The 22021-nt window shown below is 35.5% G+C and overlaps 2 protein-coding genes across 2 annotated transcripts in view; one reads left to right on the top strand and one right to left on the bottom strand.

The window, feature by feature from the left end:
* Positions 1-445: 445 nt before the first annotated feature.
* Positions 446-4587, top strand: LOC106133199 (putative odorant receptor 85e). Its single transcript, XM_013332844.2, has 8 exons — positions 446-941; positions 1349-1474; positions 1786-2003; positions 2492-2525; positions 2740-2918; positions 3546-3635; positions 3933-4088; positions 4392-4587. Exons 1-8 carry the CDS (start codon positions 446-448, stop codon positions 4452-4454), a joined length of 1362 nt encoding a protein of 453 aa, XP_013188298.1. The 3' UTR covers positions 4455-4587.
* A 26-nt stretch (positions 4588-4613) lies between these two features.
* The window catches only part of LOC106133244 (serine/threonine-protein phosphatase alpha-2 isoform), a 41162-nt gene continuing 23754 nt past the window's right edge, over positions 4614-22021 (bottom strand). Inside the window, exons 5-8 of the mRNA XM_013332897.2 lie at positions 14450-14646; positions 11709-11856; positions 9051-9189; positions 4614-8196 (exon numbers count right to left, since the gene is read on the bottom strand). Of these exons, the coding sequence (XP_013188351.1) occupies positions 8193-8196; positions 9051-9189; positions 11709-11856; positions 14450-14646 (488 nt within the window). The 3' untranslated portion in view covers positions 4614-8192. The remainder of the gene's footprint in view (positions 8197-9050; positions 9190-11708; positions 11857-14449; positions 14647-22021) is intronic.

Here is a 22021-nt window from a genome sequence, read left to right as displayed (position 1 = left end):
GTAGAACAATTGAAATCAGTTTAGAAACCCTTTAATTACGGTAGAAGTTTCAAACTTACCTGCAATTACAATTAACTAATTAGTTGCTAAACAAATCGACATTTTGAAGTTGAACGAGTTGAAATTAAATATTCCCCATGTAAAGCTTTTTCTACATTACATACTTATGTTTACAATCTAAACCATATTTAATAACAAAAATTACTAAAGAAAGAATTCCGAACACCGAGTGTGAAGGAAGTAAAGTCGGAAAGCAGTTTTCACTTCACCTAATTTGTCTAAGCGTCGTCGTGAATATATCATGATTGCATACAAAGAGTACCTACCTATCTTTTCTAGTGTATAAATCGCTTTATATGCGGCACTAATACGGCAATTATCAATACTTATGCTTTGAATTTAGATTTTCATCAATCGGCTTTGTAAACTCGAAGAGTCAGGCACCATGTTCTTCAGAAAAAAACCTAAGCAAAATACGACGATCAACACCGAAAAGATAACAAATTACACCCATTTCTTAGAGATCCCTTTAAAAATCGTGGGTTGTTGGGACTGGTATCCAGAACCGAGGTCTGAATATCAAATAATCTTGAATAATGTCTACATCTGCATGGTTTTGTTCGTTCTCACGAACATTCCGATGACTTTATTCGTTAATTTGTACATTGAATGGGCAGGGATGATGGATAGCTTAGATGAATTAGCTGATTGCATGCCTTCTCTTGTTTCGATAGCAATAGTCTGTTATTTCGTGGTGAATAGAAAGAAGATGTACGATTTGATTGGGTTTATGAACAATAATTTTGAATATTACTCGGCGAACGGCTTGACTAACATGACGATGCTGCGATGCTACAAGACAGCGAAGAATTTCGCTTATTTTTACACAGCTTGCACCATGTTCAGCGTCACATTGTATGTTATACCGGAGATTGTTAACTGTAAGTTTTAGTTGCGTTTTATTAATATGTACCTACTAATTGTAATGTATTTTTATGAATTCATTCTTGATGAGAATTGATAAATTTAGCTAATATTTTATTTAGTTTTTCGAAGTCATGAAAATATTGAAACGCATTCTATTTTATGGTCGGAATTTTTTAAAAACTTTATTTACGATTACACTCAAGAAACCAATTTTCAACTATACTTTGTTATTTTTTAAGTACCTATAACTTTTTTTAGCAACAGGTTTCCAGCCCCCGTGACGCAGTTTTTATTTACAATCGCTATCCCGTTTCGCATCATAATGAAAAGTGAAACAGCGATAGTTTTTCGCGCCATTAAAACAGAGTCGCTTTAATGGTTAATATTTTTAATGTCTTATTGGTTAATCCATTTTTTTAAGTGTGGAAGAAGCTGCCTCTTCAAAACAGGATTTACGCCGACGTAACAAGATCCCCATTCCTGGAATTCGCGTTTATTCGTCAGTGCCTGGGGCAAGCTTTCATCGGGCTCGCTATGGGACAGTTAGGTATGTGAAAATATGTTTTCCTAATGGTTGGTGGAAGTCACGCTTGGCGCGATTTCAGCAGTGGACGAAATCAAAAATACATACATACATATAATAACGTCTATATCCCTTGCGGGGTAGACATAGGACGGGACAAACATCCATACTGATTTACTCATAAACTTTCGTATTTATAATCTTAGTAGGATTTACGTTCACCGCTGACTTGGCGTTTTTCTTACACACGCGATGTTAGCAATAAGGAATAATAATAAATCAGCAGACCAGACGCAACCCTGTTAAAAATACTTACATAATATTTGGTGCCCTAGGCGTGTTCTTCGCCTCGAACGCCATCTTGCTCTGTGGCCAACTCGACCTCCTCTGCTGCTCAGTCCGCAACGCGCGGTTCTCCGCGCTCTTGCAAGGCGGAACTCTTCACACGGCCATAGCAAAGTCGCATGCAGACATCTTGGATGATGAGCTGCATCACTACATTTATAATACGGCGGAGATGACGCCGTCGGAGAACCATTATGGGAGAAAGATGGTGGTTTTTTTTTTTTATGAAAAAAGTAATATTTTGTGACTGTTATAGAGTACCCGAAACCGACGAGCTAATAAAGCTAAAAAGAAATAAAGAGAGTTATGAATGTGGATGAAACGAAAGAAGTATGCAGGGATCGTGGCAAGTGGAAAGATGTGGTCTCTGCCTACCCCTCCGGGAAAGAGGCGTGATTTATGTATGTATGTAATAGATTTTTTTTTGAGGGCTGCCTAATTTGTGGTTGTTTACTTGAACTTAGAATTCTTTGTTATTTTACGGAATTTATACATTCTGCAAAACTATCGAATTAAGTCCTATGGTTTAATAGCATAACCCTATGGTATAATTTCTATGTAGGTATCAAACAAAGTACGAATATTGAAATGTTTGCAACGAAATCGCACAAATTAATGTTAACATGTTTATAAAAGTAAATTATTTTTATATTTTGTACAAACACTAATAGGTAAGTATTAATTTTTGGAAAGCAGCAATCACATTTTGTGGATAAAATGTCGAATTTTGGTGAGTGTTCTTATTATTTTTTATAATCACCATCATTCCTTTTGAATAATGCAATTCAAGCCTTCAGCCAGGGAGTTCAGAATGACTGAATTCCTTTTTACATTCCAAGAGGAATCCCTTCTTTTTCAAACCTGCCAATATATTTACTATCAAGTCACTTGAATGAGCTGCTTGAGTCTACTGATAGTTATTAACAAAATTTTGTTCTTATCAGATATCTACAGCAACAAATATGACAAGGCGACAGTGGACGCGCTTCGAGACTGCGCACGCGTCTGTCAGATAATCAACGTTTACAAAGACAAGTTCGAGCAATTCGTGTCACCGCTTCTGGCCCTGCGCGTGATACAAGTCACCTTATATTTGTGTACACTGTTGTATGCAGCTACATTGGTAATCTCAGCTATAAAATATATTTTATATATTTCTTCTTCACACTTACAACGTCAGGTGTTTATAATAAATAGAACAATATACTTACTTAGTGACGGTTAAAACCGTCAGCGAAAAACAAAAGGTCCATGCTTACCTTGCTTATTCATTTCAAACTATAAATTTTTCATGATCTTTATTTGAATTGTTTCTTCAACTTATCATTTTTGTGTCAACTATATCTAAAACAGACAGATCGTTAACAAAATATTTTTTAAACTTTTGAAGCTGCAAGATTACTAACGTGCCTACGCCGCGACCATATTTTTTCGACTTCAATTTCAGTTCAGGATAGATGTTGTTCGTAACGATGTTTTGGTTTGAAAGTGTTACGGATTTGGACACTTATTTGTCGCGGGCGTTCCATTAATATCCAACAGACATCAAAAGATGTCCATGCATGTCAAAAAAGGCTAAATTAACACTACTGTAGTTTGTTCTTAAAAATGTAATGTAATCCGAGGAGATTACGAATGTATGTGGATGAAGCGAAATGATGTAGTATCTGCCTACGTGAATAAGAGGCGTGATTTTATATACTTATGAATGGTATTCTTAAAAAAAACAATTCTATCATTTATATTACAGCAGTTCGACATGGTGACGGTAGAATACTTGGCAGCTGTTGCTCTCGACATATTCGTGTATTGCTATTATGGAAACCAAATTATATTACAGGTACTTCTAGATTAAAGAGTTTATTTCACCAATTACTTCGAGGCTAACAAACTACAGCCGTATATTTTTCATTATTTTTATTAAATACAATTAATAGCGACGATTATGCTGCATACCATTATGCCTGCAATCCAGCGCCATAAAAATTGAATTCCCGCCTTTTTCAAAACGGCCATTTTGTAACATGTTAGTTTTTAATATGGTGGACTGTGCAAAGAACAAACATCCTTTTTATGCTTGAAATAGTCTACCGATATAAAATGATGATAATAAATGAGATAATTATTACAATTACAGGCCGATCGCGTATCAACCGCAGCATACCAAGGCATGTGGCACACGATGGGTGTGCGTCCCAGGCGCATGTTGCTTAACATCTTGCTCGCCAACAGACGCCAGACTATAGTCCGTGCTGGCAGGTTTCTCCCCATGGACTTGCACACATTTGTTGTTGTAAGTACTTCAGAATATTAAAAAAAAAAATTAAAAAAAAATGCATGACATTGTTTTTTTTTTCGGTCCATGCATTTTTTTGGGACAAGACATCCGTTGATAAGGACAGCTTCATATTTTTTTGCCAAAATACCAACATTACAAAACACATCTATTCTAGATTATAAAAGTGAGTAGTTAGACCAAGCACATTAAAAACTGATTGTTTAGAACTCGGCAATTATTTATTTAGATGTGATTATATCTTTACGTTATGTTTTTGCATAATATACTTAATTACTCGCATAATGTTTTTTTTTTCAGATCATCAAGACATCATTTTCTTACTACACTCTACTAGTTAACGTAAATGAAAATCACGATTAAGAAGTTCACAATTAATAGAATAAGAAATAGAAGTGCACGAGTGTCAAAATGGTTGCCATTTGATACCTACAAGGTACATCCTCTCCTACAAGGCATATCTGAAAAAATTAAACTTAATTTTTAGGATACTTTTAAGATCACTACAAATAAAAGAAAACATTTTCAGAAAGAATTTTATTTACGAAATTAATATACAATTCTCTTGTTCATACATCAATTAATCACTGATTTAACTGAAGGCTCAGGCCATGCACGTCAGTCCAGGCTAGCGCAAATAATGTGTTGCAATGTACCGGCTCACGCGAGTATGGCGACCCGGGTATTTTTTGTTACGGCAACACTGTTGGTAATGCGACGTTCGAAATTTGAAATGTTTGATGTCATTTTAAAATAAGTAGAGAATTTGTATTAAATTTTTTCGCTTAGTGTCACTGCTAGTATTGTGACGTTCGAAACTTGAAAGCTTTCATGCATTTTAAAATACAGAATTTATTTTTCTTGATAGATGGTAGCACTGCTACATTTTATATATTGAATGCTTTAAATTCGAGACAGCTTCGGTGTATAGTTATGACAAATTAAGCGAATATTTTAATTAATTTTGCTTTTCCTTAAAAATTCATTCATGCCTAAACATTTATTTTTCCGCATATTTCTTTACATTTATCCCCACAATCGCTATTCTTTTAGGCCTTCTCAGCTCAATGAGAAATCATTTATGTTACGATACATACATTACATTATTACAGTGAATATTAAACAAAATGAAATTGTAGTTTAAAGACAAGACTTCAAAAATGGGGATCTTCCACACTACGGTAGAACCAAAAATAAAAAATATTGTCTGTGTTTTCCAAAACCCAAAAAGTCAAAAGTATACAACTCTTTCTAATTGACATGGATTACCAACAATGTTTTACAAATTGCTCGATGTTCAAACCACGGGCCGGCCAATAAATCAATTCGCAAGCTGGTTACATCATGACTCAACGTTACCACACAAAACGTTGCTCTTAACAAACGCACTGAATCTAACTGTCACTCACAATACTTACTCTTACTACTTATTACAAGGGAGTTTTATTACTTCCAATAATCCATTACATAATTTGTATGTCATATATATATTTTTAAACGCGGCGTGTGACATCGGCGACTCTCCTAACATTTTAAAATAATATTAACAACGCAACTATGCGTTAGTCGTACATAACAATTAAATCAACAAATACATTGTTACGATTGGAAATCGCATCATAATGTAGGTCTTTAAGCGATTTTTGACTATACTCTGTTCCAGTTGGCGTGGCAACGCCGAAATTGATTTTCCATCTCTCTTTTTCGCATTTTTTTTACGCTTTTTCATATGTTGCATGGTATTTTGCAAAACGACTCATTGTGTCAAAAAGGTAAGTATGGTGACACAAATATAAGCTAGCGAGAGAAATGGAGGCAAATTTCATTAATTGTCATTTCGACTTTGACAGAGTACAGCTAAGATTCTATAGCTAGGCGTAAAGTTAGTTCACATCACGTTAAAACCGATAATTAGACAATGTTCTATCGCTCATCCTAATAGTTCTCAACTAAGTGCGTGTAAATTTCTAAAGGCTTAGCTACTAATCTCGTACAGTCGCCGATGTGAAACGCCGCAGTTCACGCATCCTGTCGGATATTAAACACAACACAAGCGAACGCGAGGCAACCATACAATATTTTGCAGCATACATCACCATTCGTCCACATTTAAAACGCCCAAGGGTATCTCCAGAGCCAATACTCATACTAAAACTGCCCTATTTACCACAGACCACATTGGTTATAGACTACGCATTTTAGATTTAGATTTATTTTAAGTACTGTAAAATAGAAAGGGGCTTTAACTTAACTTTTGCCCATACAAGAACGTCTGATCTTTCGATACTTTCATATTTAATGCGATTGGCATATTACAGATTTAAAAACCAATGATATAATTGCAAGTGTGATTACTGAATGATTTAATAACCTCATGTATGTAGAGTTAGAAATTATCTCATAATCCCAATGTCTAAGATTACAACGATACTTACAAATGTTTCAAAAAAAGTTTATTTTCTATATTATGGCTTCCACCAAATTAACGGTGATTCTGCCAATGTCATGGTTTGAAGAGTCACGAAGTTACGAAATTGATCGATGGACGATTTCACGATCTGAGAGGGTTTCGACTTTTAGTTGACAATTGTTTTGTCAACTGTCATTGACGACCAAACACAGAACGTTGAGTACCAAACATGCGGTCATGACATTCTTCATTATATATCCACAAAAATTTGAAATCACACTGTTAATAACATTGGCCCAGAGATGGCAAACTTTATCAGGCGATCTATCATCGCCAAGACATGCGCAGTCTACATTAATTGTGGTCTGTGTCACTTCGAATAATAAAAATATAAACTACTAGCAACACTGGCAGTTTCTACTGATGGCGACTTTATAAATAAAGGTCTCTACACACGAGCGACTAAAACGTCGTCAACGTTCGCTAGTAAAGACTATGTTTATACAGGAATATTTTTTTATTGAGAATTTTCGCTGTTCGCTTCGCTGTCTGCCGCCATTGTACAATTTTAATTTAAAAATCATTTGTTGGTAAAATGTGGCTTATGAAACCAATCATGATATATTTATTAATTATTATGACTCTGATGTGTTGAAACTTAATTTGATTTTCAAAATTAAGCCCTATTTAAATGTGTAATTGAGATCATATAGATATTATTTTTTTCACATTACATTCCAAAAGGTTAAAATGAAAATGGACAGTCATGAATTACATGACAAGATGTTATCTTAAATAGACTGGCGTAATGTATATTTTTGTACCACGTTATATACAATCGTTCCAGCAATTGTTATTGAGCGAACAGCGTAAGGTTTAATCTCATAAACTGTGACCAATTAAAAAGAGAGCGGGCAACACAACGCTGTTAAAATAATACTTGATTGCTAAAATTTCATAATTTAAAAATTATACAAAAGTGAAATAGTACATACTAATGTGGACCACGTCCGCAGAGTGGCAACACTGCTTTTATTTACCAACAGTCACATTTACCATTTTACAAAAGGCAAAAAAATAATTCATTCAACTTTTGCCAGAATAAGCCAGCTCTAATTTTGAAATTGCAAACATAACAAAAAGTGAAACATTTCAACTCGTCGCCCGACAAATCGATCGACATATTCATGGTAGTTTCTAACCGCAGTGTTGCCACTATCGCAGCTCAAACTCCAAGCTAATATGGAAGCGACGCGCGTCGTCTTTAATCAAACCGTGGAAGCGTTCTAAGCGGATCGCTGCCTGCGACGTGACCACGTTATGCTTAACGTATCGATGTATTTGACGAAATTACGACGAGGAAATTTTAAAACGAACTGTTTATATAATGTTTAATTATAACACACATTTAAATCTGTAATGCCTATTTTTAACATACCCTGGTCAGAGTTTGTGCACATATATTGTCATCTCACTGTGTCAATTATCAATCTAATGATTAAATGAGAGAAGGCACAAGAAATGAGGGCTTCTCTCGAAATGCAAGATATTTCCACGATAAGTGGATTTATTGAGCGGAATTTGGCGTACGTAACGTCAGCAAATACATCGGTACCGTGAATGTAGGTGGTATTTTAGTGGGGAATCCATGCAAGTCGCCGTGGTGTCGACTCTGGCGCGACGATTAACCTTTAGCTGTACGGGAAGAAAAGAGAATTATGAGTTAATAAAGAGACAAAACATACAAATAAAAGGATGACAAGTTTTCTTATTTCTCTTGTATTTTTAAAGTACCTAGGTAAAGGAAGAAGTAATTCTCTTTGAATTTTATTTTCCTGCATTTACCTCTACAATCGTTTTTAAGACTAGTTGAGCTTTCAAAAATGTGAAAAATATAAATATATTTCGGGCCTAATATGACTCATTATTACTATGGAATCTATGACCTAAATTTCGTGCACTTTAAATAATTTAATAGAGGGCAAATGGTCCACTGGTACATAGAATTGAGATTCAAATAGTGACAGGTTGCTAGCCCATCGCCTCAAAGAGGAATCCCAAATTTACATGTTTATCCCTTACGATAAAATAAAACAGATAATAACACGTGACTATATTATTAAAAACTGCTCACTCTATGAGAATTAGTTTTTAGTATTTGTTTGTTCTTAGCTTTATTCTTTCTGCTTGTTATCGGCATCTTTCAACCAAAAAAAAAATGTATAATATACCCTGGATATTACCCTTAATCAAATACGGGACTGCTGTTTAGTTTTAAGAACTTTTATCCCTTTTGTTCTCATGTAAGTGGATTTTGTAATCTTTTTGAGAATAAATTCTTTAAACCTATGTATTTATTTATTTAAACTTCATTGCACAAAATACAAAATGTATAGCACGATTGGCGGACTTAATGCTAGAAGCATTATCTACCAGTCAACCATTGGGTCTTACAGAGAACTTAATGTGGGGTTATAGCTGGAGAGCTAGTGAACCCTCCGAGCAACGGCGTCCCCGTAAGGCTAGGGCTATGGTAGCACGGAACTCACTTCTTCTTGTTCTTGGGCTGCGCCCGCGGCGGCGTGTTGGGGCGGCCCATGTTGAGCCCCGAGTACAGCTTGCGCTTGTCGGCCGGCTTCAGGATCTGGAACGAGCACATCAGCGTCTCGTCCACCGACATCAGCGCGCCTGGCGACACAACAACCGACATTTAAAAAAAAAAGATTTATATATAGACTGCCGTGTGGTTTCCGGCACCAATAGAATAAGAATAGGACCACTCCATCTCTCTCCCATGGATGTCGTAAAAAGCGATTAAGGGGTAGGCATATAAACTTGGGATTTTTCTTTTAGGCGATGGGCTAGCAACCTGTCACTATTTGAATCTCAATTCTAACTTAAAGCCAAATAGCTGAACGTGGCCTATCAGTCTTTACAAGACTGTTGGCTCTGTCTACCCCGCAAGGGATATAGATGTGACCATACATATGTATGTATGTAGATTTATATATAGACAGATAAACTCTTTATTGCTCCACTAACTAGCTGTGCCCGCGACTTCGTCCGCGTGGAATAGTTATTTTCGGCATCAATGAAGCCCTCAAGGATGAATAATTTTCCCCGTTATTTTTACATATTCCATTATTTCTTTGCTCCTTAAAGTTGCAGCGTGATGTTATATAGCCCAAAGACTTTCTCCATAAATGGTCTATTCAACGCAAAAAGAATTTTTCAATTCGAACCAGTAGTTATTGAGATTAGCGCGTTCAAACAAACAAACTCTTCAGCTTTATAATATTAGTTTAGATATGAAAAAGAAAAAATGTTAAGAGGTACAAAGGCGGACTTTTCCGCTAAAGCAATCTCTTCCAGTCAACCAAACCAAGAGTCCATAGAATGGATTTATTATCAAAATTGCATACAGGGTATCACTAATTGACGTCACATCACTTGCCACGTTCAGCTGTATGGCTTAAAGATGACGTTGACATTCAAACAGTGACAGACCGCCTAAAAACCCGCCAAATTTATTAATCCCTTAGACGCCTTTTACAACGTCCGTGGGTAAGAGATGGAGCGATCCTATTCTTATTTTTTCTATTGGTGCCGGGAACCACACGGCACAGATTTGAACCTGACGAAAACATAAATTAACTGAAAAAAGATGAATGGAGCGATCCTGTTCTTTTTCCTATTGGTGCCGGGAACCACACGGCACAGATTTGAACCTGACGAAAACATAAATTAACTGAAAAAAGATGGATGGAGCGATCCTATTCTTATTTTTTCTATTGGTGCCGGGAACCACACGGCACAGATTTGAACCTGACAAAAACATAAATTAACTGAAAAAAGATGGATGGAGCGATCCTATTCTTTTTTTTCTATTGGTGCCGAGAACCACACGGCACAGATTGGAACCTGACGAAAACATAAATTAACTGAAAAAAGGTTTGTATTATTGACCTGATCAAATTAAGGACGTCCTGGTAAAGGGTCAGGTCAAAAGTACCCGAAACCGCCGAGCTTGCATGAAGAGAGTTATGAATGTGGATGAAGCGAAGGAAGTATGCAGAAGATCGTGACACCTGGAAAGAGGTAGTCTCTGCCTACCCCTCCGGGAAAGAAGCGTGATTTTATGTATGTACTAGCTGTTACCCGACGTACTGTATGCAAGTGGTTAATGACTAAAAACTACAATGAGACGGAGAACTTGTTACTTAATGTCATATGAAATTATGCATTAAAAAAAAAAAAAAAAAAAAAAAAAAAAAATATATATATATATATATTTTATGTATAATATATATAATGTATAAAACATATGTTTAATATATATAATATATATTTTAAATATTTGCATGTTGTTATGTATATATGTATTACATGTATTTCTAATGTATATATTTATATTTATTGTGTTTATTTATTTATTTATTACAATTATATGTAAGAATACTTTACAATTACTATTTAACGTACGCTTTCATCCACAAAAAACACAAATTAAAATTGTTTAATAAATTTAAGGGGAAGACACTGGTCGCCACGACACAGGGAATCCTAGTGTGACGGTCAGTGCAACTGTTGTAGAAAACTCTGTATTTTTTGTACTGAATAAAACATTTTTCATTTTTACCCGCGACTTCGTCCGCGAATTTTTCTGCGTAAACTCATGCCTTGAGTTCATTCAAATGACGATAACTTTTTTTTAGTGAACCGATTTTGATGAAACAAACTTTAAATGTTCTTCTGAGTTAAAACAAAGCAATTTGTGAAAGTTTCAAGTAAATCAGTTCAGTACTATCGGAGATAAGCGTGATCAAACATAAAGACAGACAGACAAGAAATTAAAAAAAAAAAAAATATTTTTGCTCACTATTATTCATTCTAAGTGTCCCTTTATCCATTTCAGCCAAAAATACTAAATGTACAGACAAAATATTTTTACTGTTTTATTATATGTATAGATGTATGTGATACTAGAGGCCGCCCGCGACTTCGTCCGCATGGAAACCCTATCAATCCCGCGGGAACTCTGGGATAAAAAGTAGCCTATGTGTTATTCTGGGTCTTCAGCTACCTACATACCAAATTTCATGGTAATCGGTTCAGTAGTTTTTGCGTGAAAGAGTAACAAACATCCATACATCCATACAAACTTTCGCCTTTATAATAGTAGTAGGATAGATGTATGTGATATTGACCTGCGTTGTCGAACTCGCCGCAGTAATTGGGCGCCGAGAACAGCGTGACGAGCTGCCTCTTGGCGAAGAACTCGTACCCGTCCTCCACCACCTGGTGGGCGCGGCAGATCAGGTCGAACTCGTGTTTGGACAGGAACTTGCCGACCACCTGCAATTTAAAATAAGTACATTTATTATTATTTTTTATTTTTTGGACAAATTACACTGATTGAGTTAGCCTCGAAGTAAGTTCGAGACTTGTGTTACGAGATACTAACTCAACGATACTATATTTTATAATAAGATTTCAGATTTCAGATTTATTTATTGCAAGTCACAAGTTATAAGTTGTTAAATAAATAGTAGGTACAAGTGACGCCCTGCAAGGGCACTGCAAACATGAGGGCAACTAGTTGCCACATTACTTACAAATTAAATTTGATTTACAGATTTTCGCTTTATTTGTAATAAAGAAATCAAAGTGAATTGGTAGGGAATTTATCGTCGAAAAATTCAGAAATATCATAATAACATTTACCTACGAGTAGATTTTTAAGATCTTTCGCAAATATAGGGATTTTTTTAATATTTTTTATATAATTCGGGATATGGTTATATATTTTTATAGCCATATGATGAGGGCTGGAAGAAACAAGTTTCATTTTAGTGATTGGTCTTTCTAGTATGTTGAGGTCTCTATTATTTCTTTTGTTTCTATTTATCCTTCGTATATACAGAGCCTCATGCTTCCTCACAAATTTGCATGCTTCTAGAATATATATAGATGTTAAGGTAAGAATTTTATGTTTTATGAAATATGTTCTGCAGGATGTCATCTGGTCAATATTAATAAATACTTATATAGATAAACATCCAAGACCCAGGCCAATCAGAGAACGTTCTTTTCTCATCATGCATTTATTAGTATTATAAGTCTATAAAATTTAATAACTAGCTGTTGGCCGCGACTTCGTCCGCGTAAATTTCAAATTTTTCCGCGTTAATTTATTTGCAGGCAAACTCATGCCTTGAGTTCATTCAAATGACGATAACTTTTTTTTTAGTGAACCGATTTTGATGAAACAAACTTTAAATGTTTTTTTAAAACAGAGCAATTGGTGAAAGTTTGAAGTTAAGCGGGATCATACATACAGACAAACAGACCGGAAATAAGAAAAAAAATTTTTTGCTTTCTATTATTCATTCTAAGTGTCTCTATCCATTTCAGTCAAAAATACTAAATGTACAGACAAAATATTTTTACTGTTTTATTATATGTATAGATATATTCTTAAGCGTGTACCTAACCTTTTACAATTTGTTAAGTACAATAGACGGACTTAATGCCAATAGCATTATCTTAAAGTTTACATTAATTATGATAAATGTTTCCGACATTAACTATGGTTAATGTTTCCGATATTAACTGTCACTGTCAACACAAGCATAGCGGCGTCTGGTGCAATGGGAAGAGTGAAACATTCTAGAAAGACACAGAGGAGACATCCAAGAAGAGACAAGATACATAGGATGTCTCGTTTTTTTTGCAGGAAGCGATAATTATAGCAAAGCAAATAAATTATCACGTTTAATTGAAAGATAACACAAATTACTGTGTTAATCGGGGTTATCAGATGTCGGCACGTGACGTAGAAATTTCTAGAACCTCGGGAGATATAATAGTACTCTTCTTCACGTGAAAATAGTATTTAAAAACATGATTTAGATACTTTATAAGAGTCGTGGGGCAGTAGTTGTTTCAGCAGTTTAAATGAAAAAGAAACTTTTATGACTCTTTCCCAATACATACAACTTGTGGATTTTCAAGGCAAGAGTGAATAGGTATTATTTGAGCTAGCGTGCACTAAATTAGGTCTCATCTGGCTTACCACCAGCAGATTAAGGTCAAACGCACTCAAATCTTGTATGAAAAAAGACACTGTACTTCCGTGTGGTTCTTAACTTCATATCTTTCCCACGGATGTTGCAAAAAGCGACTAAGGGGAAGGCTAAAAAGCTTGGGATACTTCTTGTAGGCGACCAGATGGATGAAAATTTTGAATAATCAGCCTTTTCAAGACTGCTGGGTCTTACTACCCCGCAAGGGATATACAGGCGCGATTATATGTACGTAGATAAAGCAAAAGAAGATGCGGTAAAACAAGGCGTGATGTACACGTACTGGGTAAAATTTCTCGTGTCCAGTGCAGTTTTTGAGCTAATTTCGTAATCACGTGTAGCCAAATCAGTGAGAGCATGTTTGCCTTGCTATTTATAAGTCACGCGGACAACAGTTCGCTTTTGATCCAAATCTCTGAAAGCTGTCTCTTTGCTGGACGATTTACGACAAATTTATATAAATAAGACCCATTGGACTTTCCAGTGCTATTATTTTTCTCCTATTCAATTCATTGATTGATTTCTAGGTAATTTTACAACACATTATAGTCTTTTTTTTTCTGCTAACGACATTAAATAGTGGAGTCTGCTGAATTCCGACTATCACCCACCCCGCTATCCCTAGTCTATTGTCATTCGGACTCATTATCTACCTGACTTGTTCCATGGCCTGGAGGTCACTGACGAGAGAGTGTCAGGTCTTTACCGGTTGTCTCATCAACTATAAACCCTTGAGATTGCAAAGTTCTTTCTCTCATCACTGCTTCTTTGGAGTCATACCCACCGTTGAGGTCCGCTTTCCGCTTAAGATGAGTCTTTCTAAAGACAACATGGCGCAAACACTGTATAAATATCCAACCCACCTCTGTGCCAAACGTGAAGCTGACCCCACGGTCGTTCTCCCCCCACCCGGCGGTGTCCTTGTCCGGGTCGGACCACAGCAGGTCGCACAGCAGACCCTGGTCCGGCACGTCGGTCGGTCTCATGATCCGCCGGATCTGCTCCATGGCCTGCAGGTCGGGGGAGAGGCCGCCGTGGCAGCAGAAGATCTTCTCGTCAACTGTAACAAATAAAACAATTTTAATCTTAAATTGCTTGAACTTTGAACGTTCAATGGATTTTATTTATTAATTATTTATGTGCACAAAATTATAAACAGGAGCATTCAATACAGTTATTATAGTACAAAGGTGCTACTTATTACAAAAGAAATCTCTTCCAGTAGACCCATGAGAGGAAAGATGAATTTTGGAGCGGTATGGCGTGTGCATAAATAACATTTAACTAAAGATACATGCTAATACTTACATAATTAAACATGGAACAATTAAATAAATACATAACAGTAATAAACTACATAAACATATAATATACTAGAGGCCGCCCGCGACTTCGTCCGCATGGAAACCCTATCAATACCGCGGGAACTCTGGGATAAAAAGTAGCCTATGTGTTATTCTGGGTCTTCAGCTACCTACATACCAAATTTCATGGTAATCGGTTCAGTAGTTTTTGCGTGAAAGAGTAACAAACATCCATACATCCATACAAACTTTCGCCTTTATAATAGTAGTAGGATAATCTTTAACTCGTCGTTTGAATGAAGAAAGAGTTTGGGAATAGCGAATATCATGCGGATTTTGTTAATATTCTAGACTTATGAGGGAACGTTGTGATGTGAAAGAAGATGTAGTAACAGGAGTTGCAGGAATAGAAAAGGGTGAGTTAAGATGGTTTGGTCATGTGGAGAGGATGAATGAAAGCAGGTTGACTAAGCAGATATACAAGGAGAGTGTGGGAAGGCCTAGGCGAACGTATTTTGATCAAATTAAGGACGTCCTGGCAAAGGGTCAGGTCAAGTACCCGAAACGGCCGAGCTTGCATGAAGAGAGTTATGAATGTGGACGAAGCGAAGGAATTATGGCAAGTGGAAAGATGTAGTCTCTGCCTGCCCCTCCGGGAAAAAGGCGTGATTTTATGTATGTATGTATGATGCATAATTTTAGCTTTCTAGACTTTTTAATGAATGTACCGTATCGTACATTACCGGATACCAATTTGATAAGTTTGGCAGCGCAATCTCAATCACTCGGTAATGGATATTAATTGGATGAAGTGTCAAACTTGAGTGGAAGATTTCACGATTTTAATTAGTTCTCACTTTTATAATATGAGCAGCATTTCATATTACAAAGGTCAATGAACGAAGCTACTATTATGGACTAACATCATCAATATTTATTTTATAGCTTTACTGACGAGCATTAGACGTAGTAGTCTAAACTTTAATGTAACTATGTTGTTTACTTAGGGCTCTTAACATTTCATGAAACCACTAAACTTAAGAAGCTTTTTAAATGCTTAGAAGTTTTGGGAAAGTTAGAAACTTGGGATTCGCCTTGTAGGCGATGGGCTAGCAATCTCAATTCCATCATGAAGCCATACAGCTAAACGTGGCCTTTCATTCTTTTCGAGACTGTTGGCTCCGTCTACCCCACAAGGGTGTCGTGACTATATATATATGTATTTAGGAACGAGGAAGCAACCAAAATTTTTCCTTAAACGCTCTGGACCTCGCGATGTATAAGGCGTTCCATCAGCAGGGTGAACTTTTAATGACAATTGGGTAACTAGGATCAATGACGTGGCTGTGCAGCCTTGATTGGGATCAATTGCAAACTTAAACCACTATAATCTGGTTCGGCACGTGCACTGTCATCAAACACATGTCAACGAGCGTGTTCAGCGTTTATTACTATTGTTTCGCGCCGAGCAATCGCTATACTCGCTCTTAGATTAATAGTTATTATGACGTTGGCGTTCTCATCTGTAATTTTGCACGTGTCTAGTCAATTGAAGTGTGGAGCATCCTATGTAGAGAAATTTGAATCGTTAAATCGTTCATATGGTGAATTATGTGCTGTGGTAAGTATCTGGCTTCAATCAAGAATAGCATCTACTTAAATATCAATATGCTGTGAAAAATATTTCACAAACTTTTTACTGTCAATGTATTGTCAAGGGACCATGATTTATTTAAAGAAACACTGCAATTGTTGAAAACCTAAGACCAAAATAAAAGTAGAGTGTGGAACGATGCTCATCGACATGACACAAAAAAATCAAAAGAAAATAAAGATTCTATTCTATAAAAGATAGGACTATCAAGTGAACATGACTAATGCTTGAAGAAATAAACAATATTTGTAAAAATATTAAAAAGCTTATTGACGATAACGGACACGGAGATGTGGTGAACGCATGTGAATCACCAAAAACAACAAATTCTACTTTAGTTGCGTTGAGCCGATAACCCTGTCATCTTAAAGTGATGTTATTATCAAACCGCGATGAGTTGCTAAAAAGGGATTCTTAAAGTAAAAAGAGATTTTTGATGAAAAAAGAAGACTGCGATTAACATGACGATGTGACGAATGCTGATGACGAACCAATAACAAATTTTGTTGCAATAGTAGTGTAGCTAGACCGGCTGATAACAATGACAATTTTGGTAAAAAGATATCAAGTCAGTAAGAAATGTATTAAAGAATAAGAGATATTGAAATACAGGAAATTCCCAAAGGGCGAGAAGTAAAACACAACTGCAATAGTTTACAAATACATACTGACGCATTATCTATAAACAAAGCCTGTTGAGCAGAATATAATGGCAACGTGGGTTTGAACCAGGTGAACATCCGACCGTAATCACTAAGAAATCTTGTAGTACTACTAGTCCAGTATCGCTTGATGACAACAGCTGAGAATGGAATCGGAAATAATAATAAATAGGACGAAGTGAGAAACGCATGTATAGTGTCAACAACAGCAAATTCGGCTGGGGCCGACAGGTCTGACCCGAGATATTCAAATCCATACGAATGATATAAGAAATTCAATTCCGTATGATATACGGAACGAAATATGTCCATAGATGTGAACTTAATGTAAAATTATAAATAAAATTCAGGAACGCGTATGACACACCAAAATCACATTTTGTTTTTGTAGCACAGATTGCGCCGTCTGATAACTCTGGAATTCCAAAAATAATAAAAATATCTATTCCAAATGGTAATCTGAAAGAGATAATCAAGGAAATAAAGAAGGACGAAAAGGGAAATACGATTATAGACGTTTACAGACACCATAATAGACGTGACGAAGTGTGACGCATATACTAATTCTGCATGTGCAGTGGCGCCGGCTGGACTGGGCGATAACCCCGCTATCTAGCTGTCGTATGACTTCGGTCGCCGATATTGTAAACAGGCAGTGTTAACTCTAACGATCTGACTCCTAATATTTAAGAAGCGTTTCTTGAATGTCTGATTACACATATAGATATTTTGAGTTCACAGTAGGTACGACTGATGCCCTGATGAGAGTCACTCATGAGGCTGTAAAGGCAGACTATCATAGTGAGAACATTTGATTATTGTTGAAAAAATGACTTGGAAAAATGGTACCAACAACTGGTTACACTTAAAAATGTTGGTGTATTTGAGCTCTCGCTCTTCTAAGGTAAAATCTACAGCTGTCCTATGGCTTTTTGGTGGAGTAGTTCCATTAATTAAAAAGGAAATAATACGACGTTATAATTCTTTAATAATTATAAACAAACTTCATTTCACGCACAAGTCCATTAAAATATTCGATAAGTTAGATACGCTGCAATGAATGAGCAACGGATGGAAAAAATTGTAACGTTTTTATAGAGCAGATAATGACATTTTAATGAATTTTTCCTTAGACTGTTATCCAGTTAAGACAGAGGTAACGATGTCACGTCCAATCACGTGAAGCAGAAACGTTCTATTACTTGACGGAAATTGGACTCCGACGTTTATGTGTTCCTTCCATTAGCTACTCGACAGTCATGTAGTATTTAGAAATATAGTGTTGTTTCAGGGGATTGTTTAATAATTTTGGTTTTTTGTCTTTCATCGGTATATAAACCTGAATTCTGATATTATCTTTGCTCTTCCGGGTTAAGAGGCGTGATTAGGCAAGTTAACGATCTGAGGCTAGACCAAATAAATAGGCGTTTGGATCAATACGGTCGAAAGGGCACAGCTTTATTGTTGTGTAACGTGACATCCCAGCTATCTGAGTATCGTTTGTATGCGACCCGGGCCGCCTTTATGTAACGATTTTATAGGCTTTGTGGAACGTTTTACTTTTGTACTGTTTTAGACCCTATGGCATTACACATACTTTATTTAAGTATGTATGATTGATAGGTTTTTTTTCAAACTTTTTAAGAAGTATAAACTATTTCCAAGATTTTGTCTGCTTATTTGTACATTCTTCTTCCAAGGACTGATTTTCAGCACTACAAAAAACCAGTTTTTTATGTAGCGAATATTATACTTGATAGTATTACTTAAGACTTGGTGGTTTTATTATACCATTCGAAAAATACAAGTAAGCTTGTAAATACAATACGGACACGAGTCAGAACTCATCATCATACCGTATAATAATTCTGATATTTCAGATGCGGCTGTCGTAATCAAAGTTTATATCCATAGTGGAGTATCCAGCAGAAGCATTTACATAACAGCCGCACATCAGTATAAAGTTACAATCCTGTGGTTATGTTGCTCTATATAATGAAATATACAATAAAGATATGATGTCTCGGCTGATCTAGAGACGGATTGAAAATAACTTGCTTTTGTTACGAAAAAATCGAAGTGCTTAGACAAGAAGAAGATAATAGACAAACAAGTGGAACTAGTTTTTAGTAGTTACTAAATCTAAATGATAAACAAGAAGAACTGGGCCTACTAGAAGAAATTTCGCAAGAAATAAGTAGTGTCCTTGTACTAAATTTCTCTATAGTTTAAATTATTATCATTTAATTACAAACATTAATAAAATAATAACTCTTTAACTCCAGTTTTTAAAATGGCAAGAAAGGCTGACAATTTATAAATTTCAAATCATACAGTCACTGTTTCAAATTCTTACATTTAGAAAGTTACAAAAGTTTTCCAGACTAAGGACTGTATTAACATTAATAATAACTCTCATATGAAACTTTACACAAGTGGCTTGGAATCGAGATCATAACCTGAATAAGTTAGGATGAACGTAGGCCGTGCGTGGCCTTTGTGAATATTGAATTTCTACTGGCAGAGGATTTTCCAGGCTTATCGTCTCCGAGTTTAGGTCTAATGGCCCATTTGCACTGTACAGATATAGAATAATTTTTGGCAATAACATCTACTGTCATTTTATATTAAAAAATGTCTCAGGATAATTTAACTCATTCTTCATACGTCCTATTAATAAATGTAAACCTGTTAAAAGCTAACAAGATTTTTCTACTCTTAATTACCAATTAATGAATCAAGAACCGAATAAAAAAGCTTGTAGTAAGTATTAGTGGACATTTGTAAATTTGCACTACATATTAGAGTGTAGTCTACGAAGTGATGTTCCAATGTAAGTTATTAATATATTCAAAGATTTCTGAAAAAATTAGTAAAATTGTAATAAAGTTATATTACTACATGCTTGCTATAATTTTGTTCCCAAATTCGCCAAAACTAGTAATTTTAAAAGTTATGGAAGTTTTAAAAGAAAATCTAAATTTTCTGTGATAAAACGCATATAAATCATTGGATACGATGGGCAGAACATTGGACGAGAGCCAAGAAAATGATGACGTCATGGTCAAGGACATATATACAATTTTCTAATAAATATTTAAAAATATCTTTTCATCGATATGGCGATTGCGTATTTGAGAACGCGCGATCTATACAATGTAAACTCATATTATGGGTCGTTTTCAATGGAAACTTTGAGAAAGGATAATGCTATTCTGTCATCTGCTTCCGTGTCGAAAATTCACGAGGGACGAGAGGTTTTGAATATGTGTATGTATGTGAAAACTGGAATCATTCTGTCGCTGAGAATGTGAGAATTTAAATTTACTGAAAAAGTTTTATTAAACAGTTAGGTAGGTACCATTCCATTTTCCGTATAGGGGTGTTGTTGCCGCAGAACACGGAACCTTATCAAGCGCTTTATCCAACTTCATCCATCAATCGCCGATCGATTACCAATATATTCACTTTGATTGGAGGTTCAAAACAGCACACGCATCGACACCCGTTGTTAATGGCTCTTTGTTATCGACGGCAACGGATGATGGTATAAAATTTAAAAGTTTAATATTCACTGGCTTTGGTTTATTTCAGAAGCCTTTTATTTCGGGCCAAGATGAATACCCTGAGAGACTCCAAATTTTATTTCTCACGAGATTATACATTTAGATTAAAAAAAAAACAAACGTTAACAATTATAAACAGTAAACTGAAGATGAGATTAAGACAAATAATATTTTAATGAATGAAAATTTAAGTAAGTTTATTTTTTGCTGAATGTTCATTGATGAATGTTAAAATAGTAAAAGATACAATTGAAGAAAATGAGGGTAGATTTGGTAATGTAAATGAGCAGTATTTTGCGGCTCGACGGCATTAAGCAGATTACTGTTATTTACATCATCTGTCGTTAAAGTGCGTCATTCGTGGCGTTATAAGTTTAATGGTTGCAGCTTGCTGTTGTAATTAAAAAACTAATAAAGGAAACCGTATTTGCAGTAAAATAAACAAGAATTGAGAACTGTAGCATCATGCGTTTATTTTTCTCTTTTCTCGTTGGCGTTGGCTCTCATAATTTATGACGTACTGTGAAAAGAGACTGGAGATGAAGTGAAGCTTACGGTCAGTACGGGAACAAAAAGATGTCAAACAAACAACATAAGTTTTGTAACTTAATTATTGATATGTCATTAAGCTGCAGTGCATCATTTGATTATGTAAAAGCCTGATGGACCAAGAATGGGTCTTGCAAAGTTCAGTATTATACTTACTTTTAATAAATTTTGGTCTAAGGCCATTTGGATCAGGCGTCTAATCCTATAAAGGGTTCACCTAAATTAGAATCGCCAACATTGAAGTGACTATATTTTTCATTATTTCCACTGTAAGGTTACCTTTCACATAATTAATTCTTTGTAATTTATTGTATAATTCTGAGCTAGAATGACGTGATCAAGGTTAAGGGTAGTAGAGCGGCCATGGCATTCGCCTTGGGTCGAATACTGACCCAAGGGAAATGGATGTTTGCCTGACCTCCTTTCAAACCTTGATGTTACAGTCCACAATAGCGCTCATAACTCTTTCTATGAAATTAGCCTACTGACGTACGCGGAAATTTGGTTTAGTCTTTTATATATAATGTTGTATTTTAATTTCTCTTATACTGCAGAAATCCATAGTCTTATCGTACTTCAATGGCAAAATAGTTAATGTTATAACTCTGATATTAAAATCAACTGCAGATACAAAAATACATATTTTAGATAGTATGACATTTAAACGATAAGATAAAAATATCATTTTTTATTTTCGGAG

Source organism: Amyelois transitella, chromosome 22 (genome assembly GCF_032362555.1).
Source record: "Amyelois transitella isolate CPQ chromosome 22, ilAmyTran1.1, whole genome shotgun sequence".
NCBI lineage: Eukaryota > Metazoa > Arthropoda > Insecta > Lepidoptera > Pyralidae > Amyelois > Amyelois transitella.
This window is presented reverse-complemented; position numbering and strand designations above follow the sequence as displayed.

Coding starts and splice junctions, on each gene's coding strand:
- LOC106133199 (XM_013332844.2), top strand. CDS start 446: ATGTTCTTCAGAAAAAAACCTAAGCAAAATACGACGATCAACACCGAA. Junction 2,004..2,491: donor ACCATTATGGGAGAAAGATG/GTGGTTTTTTTT, acceptor TTTGGAAAGCAG/CAATCACATTTTGTGGATAA. Junction 2,919..3,545: donor TGTTGTATGCAGCTACATTG/GTAATCTCAGCT, acceptor TTTATATTACAG/CAGTTCGACATGGTGACGGT.